At 33.9% G+C, this 14,513-nt stretch overlaps 1 protein-coding gene across 1 annotated transcript; it reads right to left on the reverse strand.

Moving 5' to 3' along the window:
• Positions 1 to 2,382: 2,382 nt before the first annotated feature.
• LOC104589342 (uncharacterized) lies at positions 2,383 to 4,302 on the reverse strand. The gene has a single exon (XM_088889088.1). The coding sequence runs from the start codon at positions 3,611 to 3,613 to the stop codon at positions 2,561 to 2,563; it is 1,053 nt and encodes a 350-aa protein (XP_088745214.1). The 5' UTR covers positions 3,614 to 4,302; the 3' UTR covers positions 2,383 to 2,560.
• Positions 4,303 to 14,513: the final 10,211 nt, after the last annotated feature.

Consider the following 14,513-nt stretch of genomic DNA (forward strand, 5'->3'; position numbering starts at 1 on the left):
CTTGACTATGAGGTGTTCGTTGGTTTCCAATGATATGAGGACCGGATTTAAGCTATTGTGGAGATTCAACTTTATTCCATTCCTCTAACTCTTGTTCAAGAGAAGCAAATCATGTCATTGGGGGTTCGTTGAGCATGAGAGAGGGGTGCCTCACCCCTTCCCTCTCTCGGGTTAAAATCTCATAATCTTGGTTTAAGCAAGCCAGGTACGTGGGTCCAAAATTCTTGGTATCAAACTCATTTTGAATTTGGATCAAAATAATCATGCAACTTGTGATTTCTATTGGAATAAAGATGACTCCAATTAGCAAATAAAAATTCTAGAGAATTATTCAGTGTATAGACAATGGACAAAGGGCCACCTACAATCTACCTCCATAGGAGTGCGACTTGTGTGGGAATGGGTTTAGGGTCAACACAGGCCAAACCCAAGGAGGCAAGGACTTGTCCTGCAGTTTTAGGCCCTGCCTAACTTTAGGTAAAGCCCTCTACTGTAGAGTTCAAGTCCAGCCCGAGATAATTCAAACAAAACTTGTTCTCTTTCATGCATGGTGGGGACTGAGGATTTTCTAGCTTATATTTTTGTGGTGATACATCATTTAGTTTAGAACTGTCATATTGGATATCGAGCATTCTCATACAGTACACTGGCTTCACTTGTAATACCTAATAATATTATTACACACATATTTATATATTATTTACATATTTATACTTGAGTCCTCAACTATGGGGTGTCAGGTCAGACATTTGAGACCAAGGCACAACCTCCCACCATTCTTCCAATATTGTATCAAATGTAATGATAAATAAAGGGATTCGGACCCAAGCTGCCTACTGTGCAATGCAACTTAATCTTAAATCAACCCTTAAGCCACTAATCCAGTTTGCTTCTTATGTTAATAAGTGAAATAAAATAATTTTTATTAAATTTAGTATCTACAAATAATCCAAATAAATAATACATTTTTCAAACAGACAAATGCAAAACTAAATTAGATGCAAAATTTGCATCTGGCTCAAATTTGTACTGCAAACAAACAGAGTCTAATGAACCATAAAACTTTTACGGTAAAATTTGGAATACTTGACATATTTGTTATCTGATTTTAGAAATGCTTGGCTTTTACAAATGGCTGATCATTTCAATATATTCTGTTCTTTTCTTTTTTTTTCTTTTTTTTTTGTGCCTAGTGAGGAAGGCCTAGTCAAGAGGAAGCTCTATCTCTATAATTCAGGAACCTCAATGTGATCATATAGCACACCCAAACACTATGTTGACGATTCATGGAGCAGATGGAAAGAGTACGAGTTACTCCTTAGGCCTGGTTACAAACCCAATGTTCTGCAAGTTACCAACATTTAGAAGGTAAAGGTGAAGTTAAAACACGAATGCTTTCATAAGTATTAACTTGACAGCACATAGCAAATCGGGTGTAAACCTATCAATGAGCCATAGCAACTCATCTTTGTTGTTATTTGTTGTTACAGTGGGATTGGGTATGTTCACTTGTGATTGGTTACATAGCCTGTTACAAACAGTGTAACGAGCAGAAGATCGCGAATGAGGGTTCCTGAATGGAAGAACATCAAGAGGATCAGAAAACAGAAACAGGGGATCCCATCCCTAAGCATGAGAGGTGTTTGACTGTTTTTGGTTGTGGTTACAGTGATTCATCCATCGAGTTTTGAGGGATGTAATTTCATCTCAACCACCTCTAACTTAGCTTTTATGATCAATTGGTCAGTTATTCATTGTAGTGATTTCAACATTGCACCTTGAGGCCTGTACTCTAGTGAGAATTGTTGAATGTCTATGGGCTATTTGACTTCTTAAATAAACAGAACAGTGGCCTATGTTATTCATGGACGAACTATGAGAGATTGAGATATTGAGTGACTTATTAGTTCCGACTAAGTTTGAAAGAGGACAACAATTGAAAGGAAGGAATTACAGTGAGTTTGAAGTGAGACCCATCTTTCTTCACATCCAGGAAAAGGCTTATATATGTTCTTATTGGCAACCTACCAGGGAAAATCCAATTTGTTCCCAGGCTCTCCGCTTCAGGAAAGTTTTCATATCCATCTTGTTATCTTGCACTACTGCTTCCTGTTATTCACTTTCATAGTAACCAATCTCAATGGTGATCGATCATTAGCCTTACTAGACTCAGAAGTTAGAAGTTTAGAACATAGTTTTTCATCAGTGAGAGGGCAAAAGCTCCAACTTGTGCTAGAACAGGTGAAAACATCAGGCAAATTTCACAAGCATAAAGCAGGCTATTACAGCAAATGGCGGAAGCAGGAGCCGAAGAGCAAGGTAGTACTTAAGATAGAAAAAGAAGACAACCAAAGAAGGCAGTAGATTTGTGAGAAACTTGCCGACTTGAGTTTCTGTAGTTTCAATGATAATCTGGAGATGCACAATAAGATCGAAAACCAAAGTGAACAATGATAAAAAATCGTGAAAAGCCAACAATTAACTAAACGTACAATGCTTCATATCTGATAATGTGAAATATATAAAAGAAAAGCATTACATGGTTGGTATGATCAATGCTTCAAATCTGTCCATATAATTGATTGGAATGCAGAGACAAGACCCGCAACTTGGTCAATCTCCCAAAGTCTTCTGGAATTGTACCAGTCAAACTGTTGCTGGATAGACGAATATCACTCAAATTCAAAGCTTCAACTTGTCGTGGGATCTCTCCAGACAATCTGTTATTAGATAGATCCAAACCTTCTAATTCTTTTAACTTGAATACACTGCTGGGGATTATCCCGTTCAAATTGTTGTCCGAGAGATCCAACCATTTAAGCTTTGTCATATTACCGATGGATTGTGGGATTTCTCCTGACAATCTGTTATTAGAAAGATCCAAAATCTCTAGTTCTTTTAATTTGAACACATTGCTGGGGATTATCTTGTTTAAATTGTTGGATGAGAGATCCAACCATTTAAGCCTTGTCATATCACCGATGGATTTTGGGATCTCTCCAAACAATCTGTTGTCAGAAAGATCAAAACCTTGTAGTTTCTTTAGCTGAATCAAATTTCCAGGGATTGTCCCGTTCAAATTATTCTTCGAGAGATCCAACAATTCAAGCTCTGTCATATCACCCATTGACAGTGGAATCTCACCAGAGAATGTGTTATTAGATAAATCCAAAATTTTTAGTTTCTTCAATTGAAACAAGTTGCTAGGGATTGTCCCGGAAAACCTGTTATGAGAAAGATGAAGAATGTCTAGTTTCTTCAATTGAATAAACAAATTACTGGGTATCGTACCATTCAAATTGTTACGTGAGACGGCCAATAACAGAAGCTCTATCATATCACCGATTGATTGTGGGATCTTCCCAGACAACCTGTTACCACGAAGATCCAAAGATAATAGTTTCTTCAACCGAGACAAATTACTAGGTATTGTCCCATTAAGATTGTTGTCCGAGAGAGACAATGTCATAAGCTCTGTCAGATCACCGAGTGAACTTGGAATTTCTCCAATCAAACTGGTATTTGACATAAACAAATATCTAAGTTTCTTCAACCGCGTGAGTTCCATCAATATCGTCGAAGGCTCGAACTTATTACCAAACGTAGAAAGCATTTCAAGGTTTGATAAGTTCCCGATTTCTAGAGGGATGGTGCCAGTGAACTCATTGGAATAAAGACCAAGAACCTGCAATGCCGTCAAACGTCCAATTGCCACTGGAATATGCCCAGAGAATTTGTTTGCACTAATATCGAGGATGAGGAGGTAGAAAGCCGGTGGATATCGTCGGGGATCTTGCCGGCAAAGCTATTTATGGAGAGAACAAGATTCTGGAGCTTAGAACAATTGTAGAGAATAGTTGGGAATTCTCCAGTGATATAGTTGCTAGAGAGGTTGATGTCGGAGAGGCTCTTGAGATTGCCAATGGCCAGAGGAATTTTGCCTGTGATGTTCATGTTGTAGAGTGAGATGCTAGTGACAGAACCTTGTACACAGGAGATTCCCGTCCATTTGCAGTGACTGACAGATGAATTCCATTAGCTGAGCGAGGGTGGGTTTCCCCATTCTTGCTTTAGTTTCAGTAGAGTCTCTCGTTCTTCTTGCAAGAGTTGAGGATGTTCTAAACATTGCAATTGCAAGGGTATGCGGAGGAGTATGAGAACAACGGAGGGTAGGATTCCAAGAGTTGAGAGTATTCTGAACATTGTGTATAGATCCAAGTTTATCAGTAGTGTTCTGTTGATGAATGTGGCTGGGACCTGGCCGGTTTTAAACTAACCAGACTTAAAACTCAGATATTTATATTCAGGTGAATGGAAAATTGGGTTGAGATATAGCTAGTTAATTATTGCTATTTTTTGTGGTTGTCACTGAATATGAAAAAGAAAAACTTTGGGTTTTCAAACATTTGATTAATCGTTTAGGAATTTTTGGCACCCGTGAGAATGCTATTCATAGTCACAATGGAGCTTGAGATGAAATTTCAACCCAAGTTAGCTGAAAATTTCAGGTCTGCTGAGCGTCTAGCCTAAAAATGTCTTAAGGATCACTTTCCTTGTGATTTCACAGATAGAATGAAATGGGTTTCTTAGAAGTCTTTTATACAAATTTTCATTTAATTCCACATAATATTTCTTTAATTTTATTGTTTCATTATAATTTATATATAGATTTTTACATAATTTTTTTTAGGGAAAAAGTACCACAAATGACAGAATGAAAGTATAATGGATCAGTACATCCGGGAACCATCTAGGCAATCGGTTCCGTTTTACTCCAAACCTGATCTTGTCCAAAAACTGTTGAATCGGCTAATGACCCGTTAATTCGGATGGTCAAACCGTCAACCCGTCGATCTGTTCAACGGTTTTTGTCTTTTTTATTTTTAATTATTTTAATTTATATTATCAGAAGAGACCATTCATTTGAACCGAATGATGGAACCATTGACCTAAAAATCAGTGGTCAGAACAATTCCATTTTTTGGTCATTTTTTAACATGCTTTTAATAAATTATTTATATGTTAATAAAATTTTTTTCTTTAAAACCAAAATTTATGAAGTTTACCATTTAGATAAAATATAACAAAAAGAGAACCAAGAGACCTATATATTATCGATTCAGTTGGTTTGGTTCTATCCAGTAGACCCGACCATTTGACAGTTTTAAATTCAAATGATGACTGTTGTTGGGAGATGACAATTTAGACTTTTAAACTAATTGAATAGTCGTATTCATGGAAACCCCCATTCTTGACCAAACTAATTCTAAGGAGAAACGATTTGGCACCTTCAGTTCACATCCTAATCAAATAGGGGCTTGGCTCTTTCATAAGTAATAAGTCCAAATCACTTCCGCATCTGAAATTACATTACATAGACAAGAATAGTGCCTCCACAATAATTGTAGAGGAGTATTAGTATTAAAACATGTTGCTTGGAACTTGGAATTTTCATGGTACGAAACACTGGTTTTATTCTTTCTTGACCATGTCAAGATTATTGGGTACTAATTTTTTGAACTACAGAAATCCCTACTTCCCTAGAAAAAAGAACTCTTACAACTAGTGAATTAGTTTTTTTTTTTTTAATTTCAAGTATTTACAGATAATTCTTATATTGCTATCAGTTAGTAGGAGTGTTCAAATTTGGTTGATAAACCGAAAACCGAACTGAATTAAATTGAATAAGTTAATTTGGTTCGGTTAATTTGGATATCAGTTCGATTTAGTTTTTGTTTTTTTACAAATTCAGTTTTCAGGTTCGGTTTGGTTTGGTTTGGTTGAGCTTTTCAACTGAACTGAACCAAAAACCAAATTAGTGGTTGTATTTACTTAAATAGATTAAATATATAATATTCTATTCAATACTTTATACTTATTAATTAATAATTATTATATTTTTCAATGGGTAATGATCAATTTGCAATTCCCCATTGTGTTTTGGGAGGTTGGGCCTATTCCAGGTTTTAATTAATAATAATTAATTAAATAACTTAGAGACTCTAACAACTAGAGTATTAAAGTCTAGACTAATTATTAATTATTTATAAATTGTTTGTAAAGAATGAGAGTAGTTGCTTTAATAATTAATCATTCAATTGTTCATTAAATGATTATAGTTGTATTAAATGCTCATTAAAACTTATACTAAAGGTTAATAGCTAATTGTTTATTAATCATTAAAACCAAATCAAATCGAACTGAATTTAGTTAGGATCGATTTGGTTTTAAATTATAGTCCAGTTCGGTTCAATTGGGAGAGATGGTCAAACCAAGTAGTCAGTTAGGTCTTGGATTCTAATAAAACCGAACCGAACCGACTGATTGCACACCCCAATCACTTGGGGACTTGACTAGGAATTTTGGTACCTTTGATGATGATAGTCACCATCGATCTTGTGCTGACATTTCAGCCAATTAATGGTGTTGAAAATTGCTGGTCCATAACTATTGAGTGCAGGCTGTAATGCTAAAAATGTCTGAATGATCATTTCCTTGTTATTTCAGTGACAGGTAGAAGTGGGTTTATTGGAAAATTTTGTTTGGTTGCGATCATGCTTTTTGTGCCCTTAAAAAAACTAGTAAGTGTGTACATCAGTACATGCTTTGCACGTGATAATTTTTTATGATTATGATAGTAAATATATGTTTTCAAAACTTTTTACATTTTTTTTATATTTTTGTCTAAAATAATTATTTTTATTTATCACACTTATTATTGTTTAATATGCTGAATATATGATATTAGAGGTGTGTCCAAATGTTTTTTACAATTATTTAATCTTTTCAATTTGTATTATTATTTAATTATGATATCAAGGATTTATAGATTTGAGGTTGAATTGTTGACTTGCCACCATATAGGAAAATATCTCTATTTTTGGGTTGATTTTAAATTTATATCTTATTTCTATCATCCGTAAAAATAATTATTTCTTGTTGTACTTACTTTTTAATATGATCAATTAATATAAGATTTAGTGAAAGAATGAGAATTAACACCCTAAATTTAAGACTTAATAAAAGAGAATTGAACGAGGAGAAATGCACTACTTCAAATTATAGTGTACCCTCGCAATAGGGGTATTCTAGTCAAAAATAGAATTCAATGAATGGTTATGAAAATTAATACCTTAAATATAAGACTTAATGAAAGGGATTTGAAGGAATAAAATTGTTCAAATTACATCTTTGTCCTTAAAATGAGAGAGGAGCCAAATTGAAAAGATGAGGTATTATAATCAAATAAAAGGTCCACTTACACTCTTTAGATATAGATAATAAAGTTTTATGATTTCACAAAATTTGATACATGCCAAGAACGGTGAACTGAACAACGAATTCTTTTTAACTAAATTGCTCTTTTCTTAAAATCTGCAAATCAAATTGAGAAGAAAGCGGAAATCACCGTTCATTCTCTTCCTTCCCACGAACACCCAACCAAAGCATCTCTTAAAATCCTGCCCTTTTGACCAAATTATCTGCCTCACGTAACAGTAGGTGTGGTGATTTGAGGAGGAGGATCACCAATAGGGAACAACCGCAGAATGAGATATATATTGCTCTTATGTTGGATCCAATAAATTTGCTGGACAATTGTCGAAGGCCGACTGGAGGATGAGTATCATCCATTACGCAGGTTCTGATCTTTCGAGAAGAGGAAAATCCAAACAAAGAAAACGATATTCAATCTTAGATCCCCCAGCCCATCAAGCAATTCATGTGCGTTTCTGTTAGACTGCAGTTTAGCAGTTTTTTCGGGTGTTAGTCTCTGAATTTGACTTTTGTGGGTTTGGGTCTTGAAAGTAAAGTACATCTTCCACTTCCTCTCATCTTACTAGAACATACACATTATTTTAAAAGGATTAAGCATTGAGGCATAAGGCATACGCATTGAAGTGAAGTGCTTAGATTTTGCCTGAAGAGTGAAGCCTTACAATTTTACCCTGAGGCCAAGGTTTAAAGTGTCGACATGTATTGTCCCAAATCGGTCGATATGTATCATTCCGGAACCCCTCTGATATGCCCCTATGGTGGGTGTATCGGGGGTCTGACCGGTTCAGGGGGGTGGAGTCCTGAACCGGTTGCAAAAAAAAAAAGCATAAAAAAGCAGTATCAATTCACTCTATACACCCCTATTGGCGTATTGGGCGTATCGATATTTTGAACCTTGTCTGAGGCTAAACCATTGTCAGAATGAGGTGTAAGCCTCAAGTCTTAAGGCGTGAGGCATAAAAAGGAATAAGTCTCAAATATTAACGTTATTCAGTGGTTTCATACTTTTATGTATTTTATATATTTCAAAATATATAGAAAAAGCATTTTAATAATTATGGGCCAAATAAAAAGAGAAAATTAAAGACCAATAGGGCATATCAAGTTCTATTAGTTTCTCTTAGTATTTTAGCCTATTAAGAGAGTTCAATGCAAAAAAAAAAGAAAAAAAAAAGCCAATCAAGTTATTAGGCTCCATTTGGTTTGTAGGAATAGGGGTCTAGAATTGGAATCGGAATGGGCTATTCAGATTTCAACTGTTTGGTTGGGTGGAATCAGAATCCCATTCCCATTCTTGTTAGAATGGTATTCCCCCATTTGAAGGAATAACCATTCCCTACCCCTCCCTTGTGAATGAAATCCTATTTCTGTTGATTTTAATTCTCATTCCCATTCCTGTCTGAACCAAATAGACTATGGGAATGGACCATTTTGGTTCCGATTCTGGAGGATTTCGATTCCGATTCCGACTACGAACCAAACGGACCCTTAGTTTCTCTTGGATAAATCAAGTGGATTTTTTTTCTTAATATTCTAATTTAACATCCCAAACTTGTTGTTTTTGTCATTTCTTTTCCTAATGGAATTATTTATCTTTTTATTGATTTTTTATTTGCATAGATCAAATCAACAACTTTGTTTCATTTTTCACCATAGCTGGATGACCATAAATCTAATGTCCATTATATTGATGATTCTTCATACGAATCATTTTGTAAGATTGCATTTTGAAAAATAAAATGTAAAATGCTTATAATTGTTAGATGATTAATTATTATTTTATTAAATACTTAGAAGTTAAAACTTTTTACTTGTAAACTTCTATTTTATGGATATTTGTACCTTCTATCATTCTAACTTAGTATATTACATGTTATTTTTATTATTTATAAATTTTAATTACATTTTTCTTAATTTTCGAGGCTTATGCTTCAACTACGCCTTTAGCCTTTTAAAATCTTGAAACTGGAATATCCAAAACGGTCTCACTGGTTTGCATATTATGGTTCAAGGTAGAGAGGTGGAGCACAAAAATGTAATATTTTGAATATTTAAAGAATAATGAAGGGCAAGATCAACCACAAGGGTAATATTTTGAAAATTTAAAAAATAGTAGAGGGAAAAGTAGACAACAAAAGGGTAAATTGGGTTTAAAAACAATTTGTACATCATGTGATGTCACATGTTAATGGATTGTGATGGAATGCTAATATGGGGGGATCTAATCAGTTGTTAGAAAAAGTATGGGTACTTTTAAAGAAATTTCTAAATAGTAGGAATAGAGTAAGTCAAATTCCTAACACTTAAGGGTGCTTTAAAAGATTTATAGTATTCTTCCAAATGAGAGGCTATCAAAATTTCCAAGGGATTATAGTGGATAAAGTTAACTTTTGGGCCCTAATATCAATAAAAGTAATACATTCAATAAATTTTCAAAAATAGATTAATCTTTTAAAAATAATATCAACTAAAGGCAAAAAGAGTGTTCATCTTCTTTCTCATACAATCCATTCATCAGCGGTGCCGCCTCCGACAATCTCCGGCAATGCTTTCGCCGTCTCCACCCACCTCCGGCTTTTCCTCCGGCAACATTGTTGGAGGTGGGCGGAGACAAAGGCGGTGGCGGCGCTGGTCAATGACCCTGCCTCCGCCCACCTCCGACATGATCTATAGCTATTGATTTTGGGATACTAGGACCTGATGGGGACTTGAAGATTGAAGAAACAGTGGTGGAAGGAGAAGACTTCCGGAAATATTCAAATGGAGAAATGAGGAGAAGGCTGATAAAATCAAGGTAATGGCAAGGTGCTGCTCCTCTGACAAATACATGATGGTACAGTGCCTAAAGGGAAAAAACCAAGTCGTGGTGGTCATTGGGGACGATAGAAATGGTCTGCGAACAATCAAAGAAGCTGATATTGGGATATATATGAGGACCAATACACTCAAATGGAAATGGAAACATCAGACATCATCATTGCAGAAGGTAACTTCGATTCTGTAATAACTGTTTTGAAGTGGGGAGGTGCATTTACAGCAATATTCAAAAGTTCATGTAGTTCCAGCTCACAGTGAATGTTGCTACCCTAGTGATCAACTTTGTTGCAGCTGTTTCTTCTAGTAGAGTCCCTTTAACGGCAATCCAGCTACTGTGGGTGAACCTGATAATGGATGTATTCGTTGCCTTGGCACTAGCTGCAGAGCAGCCTACCGATGAGCTCATGGAAAAGCCTCCAGTAGGTCGAAGCAAGTCTGATCTTATCAATAGCATCATGTATAGGAACCTCATATATTGGTCAAGCTCTGTATCAGGTGGCAGTCTTAATGGTGCTGCAATATTTTAGTGGAAGCTCTATCTTTTAGATGAGTGAGAAGATCAACGACACCGTGATGTTCAATACTTTTGTCCTCTACCAAATCTTTAATCTTTTCAATGCAAGGAAGCTAGAGAAGAAGAACATACTTGGATGGGTACACGAAGAGAACTAGTTTTTCCTTGGTATTGTGACGATAACTGTTGGCATTGCCGTAGGCGGAAGCGGAGGTGGGCGAAAATGATGGCGTTGAGCAGAGGTGGAGGCGGAGGTGGACAGAGGCATTGCCAGAAGTGGGCAGAGACGACGGAGGTGAGCGGAGACGTTGCTGGAGGTTGCCAGAGGCGAAGGCGACGATGAGTGAATTGCAAGAAGAAGAAGATGAACAGTATTTTTACCCTTAATTGATATTATTTTTAAAATATTAATTTATTTTTAAAAATTTATTACAAGTAATAATTTTATTGATATTAAGACCCAAAAGTTGCCCTTTCAGTATAATCCCAATTTCCAAAGTACATTTGCCGCTTCTTTTCAAATCGTATGACATAGTCATTGGGTTTTTGAGCAAATCAGCTAGAGTTGTCATTCTTTCCGGTATGAACCATTTTATCACGAAACCTTCCACCATATCCCCCTAGGTGTTTGGACACTAGAATGACAAACCACGGGTACATTTGGTGAAATAAAAACCTAAGTCATCCTCGAATTTGTTGATATGTTCCCTTGTGCTGGTGGTGGTTGGTAGCCAGGTGCATAAGGCTTTTCTGTGATGTGTGCAGGATATGTTCTTTGATAGAAAAAGGGTTTAGGTTAATTTGTTCCTTGAGATCACAAATTAAAGATACTCAATGAGTTCCTCCTTGTTTAGATTCTAAATTCTTTCTTTCTAGAGTTCTAACACTATGGAGCTTAGATCTATGGCTGTGGGGGACAAAGGGTGGTGTGTCAATGGGGATGATGGCTTAAAAGACTGGGTTCTTGGTAGTATCCTTTCTTTTAATTGAACCTTGGTTGGTTTTGGTGTCAGATGACTTCCTATCAGCATGGAAGGGTCATGATTTAATGATTCTAGTGGTGTTTGGCCTGCCGTCATTGGTGGTGGTACTTAATTTCTTGTGGTTCAAAAGTGACTCTACAATAGTTAGAGTAAGCAATCTTGCTTTTGCTCCACTTGCCCATTAATCATATTGTATATCTTCTTCTTCCTCCTTTACGGTTAGCACCTCTACCTCCGGCGCTAGCTACTTCCTTGGTAGGGGCTGTTTTGGGACAAAACCCTAATCAGAGATTCTTGGGCTATGTTTTGTTTGAAGGAAAAGGTAGGGAAAGGAAGAGAAAGATGAGGAAACCTTTACAAACCTTGTATAGGTTTTTCTGTCTTTCCCTTCCTTTCCTTACCTTTTCCTTCAAACCAAACATAGCCTTGATGTAAGCCAACAAGGATAAGGATAGACTTAAAGTCTTGCAAGCAAGAAAGAAAGGTGATTGTTCTTTTATTCAAACCAACCAAAAGTTCTTGATATTGTTGTTTCCCTTGCTATTTGAGGCTTATGCTGTATAACGCCTTGAGTCTTATGCCTCGCCTCTTTGAACCACCACACCTCAACTATGTGTTTAGCTTTTTAAAACCTTAGTACTGACCACACATCTAATGACCCCAAGTATGAACTTTACCAATACCCTCTTCTTTTATTTATTTTGTCTCGAACTTCCCATATGTGGGACTTTGCAAAATGTGTGTAGCTCCATGAGGTAGGTCATTTTATCTAGGCCAGGAGTACTTTTTTGGGGTGGTTCCTAGCTGGATGACTATTACAAGGCGTATCATGATTCAGTGAGGGAATCTAGTCTTCTTGCATAACAGGGTGCGGTGGGGTGGGTCATGAATGCCCTTTCTTTTCCTCGCTTCAAGGACGGATTGATATTTAGTAAGGCGATTCGTAGTTTGGCCTTATTTTGCCTTACGAAGCATGTTATAGATGCTTCTTAGCCTCACGGATGATTCATGGTTCTCATTTGTTGTCTTCTTGCGAGGTGATTCACAATTCAAGGCCTTCTTCATTTGCTCAGCTAAATCCGCATTGTTGCGTAATCTATCTATCTATCTATCTATCTATCTATCTATATCTATATCTATCTATCTATCTATATATATATATATATATATATATATATATATATATAATTGGTCTGTTCACATCACCATATTTCTCTTTGCTTCAAACCCCTTTTCTAATTTTATGTTTTTTTGAAATTTTTATTTTTTTAATTCCACGTAATTACCCATTAAACTAATAAGGAAATCACATACCCTTAACTTTTTCTAACAACCATAAAGAGGGATATGCTTTTCTAATGTTGGCCAAGTGGCACCACTTTCCCCCACTTCTTCCTAAATTGTCTCTAATTCCTATTTATCTCTTAAATTATCTCTAATTTAGAAGAGAGATTCTCTCCTAAATTTTCTCTAATTCCTATTTATCTCTTAAATTATCTCTAATTTAGAAGAGAGATTCTCTCCTAAACTATCTCTAATTCCTATTTATCCTCTCCTTACTTTTTATCTATATCTATCTAAAGAAAATTTCAATTAAAAATATTCAGAAATATTTAAATGTTATAAAGGAATTATATATTACATTTAAAATATTTATTCAAAACACAAAAAATTAATAGATTTAATATTATTCATATTATTAATAATTCAATATTTTTAACAAATTCATCATGAAATTATGTAGTAACAATATAAATTATAATTTTATGAATTATTCAATTTAAATGTTATTCAAATAATAAAAAATTAACATTAAAAAATAAAACATTATTTAAATATTTCAATAACTAAAATCTTAGATAAAAAGCATTAAAAATAGCTAAATAATATAAACGTAATAACTTTAAAATAAATAAAATTCAAATAATAAAAGTTTTAAGTATTTTACATATTATTTAAATAACAAAATATTTAACATGACAAAATTTTAAATAGTTAAAATAATGAAATTATGTAATAAATTTTAAAAATAATTATAACAGAATTCATAATATTCATATTAATAATAACTTAATGTTTTGCAAAATAAAAAACGAATTATGAAATAATGGTACAATTATAATTTTATCGATTACTAAATTCAATAAATAATTAATATTTTAAGAATTTAAATAACAATATTATTTCATAACTAAATAACATTGTAAATAACTAATTTCACTTATATAAATTAATAATTATATAAATAACTATCAAAAAAATTATATTTATTAGTAATAATTTTACAATAATAGTTTATATTCATTATATATTTATATATACTATAATTAATATTTATTTTATTTTCAGTAATTATTTTTTGTTTTTTTATAAATATGTTTTCAATAATTATTTATAAATATATTTTTATTTTGTTATTTAATATAAAATTATCAATAATTATTGGAGATTAAACAACTATTTTTGAAATTTTGAAATTTAATTTATTGTATTTATTTTATTTTTGTTATAAATTTATTTTTAGTAATTATATATTTTTTACAATTTATAGTTTAATACTTATTAGAGATTAAGCTATTATTTGAGATTCCACTATTTATTGACTAATTTAGTATATTTTTCAGCTTTTATTGACTAATTTAGTATATTATATATCTATTATATTTTCATTATAAACTTGTTTTCATTGATTGTGTACGTTTGCTATAAATTTTCAATAATTATTGGAGATTAAACTATTGTTATTTATTAGAGATTAGACTATAAATTTAGTTGAAATTAAGAATGTTCAATGATTGGTTCAATTCAATTGCAGGCTGTTTCACCAACAAATCGATCTGTTCAATTCCGTAGTTTGTCACTCCAAACCGGTTGACCATTAGTGAAAATCCACTAACTCGGGTTGTATCGATTTGGGTCTATTT

This window comes from Nelumbo nucifera, chromosome 5 (genome assembly GCF_055504915.1).
Source record: "Nelumbo nucifera cultivar China Antique chromosome 5, China Antique-T2T, whole genome shotgun sequence".
Classification (NCBI taxonomy): domain Eukaryota; kingdom Viridiplantae; phylum Streptophyta; class Magnoliopsida; order Proteales; family Nelumbonaceae; genus Nelumbo; species Nelumbo nucifera.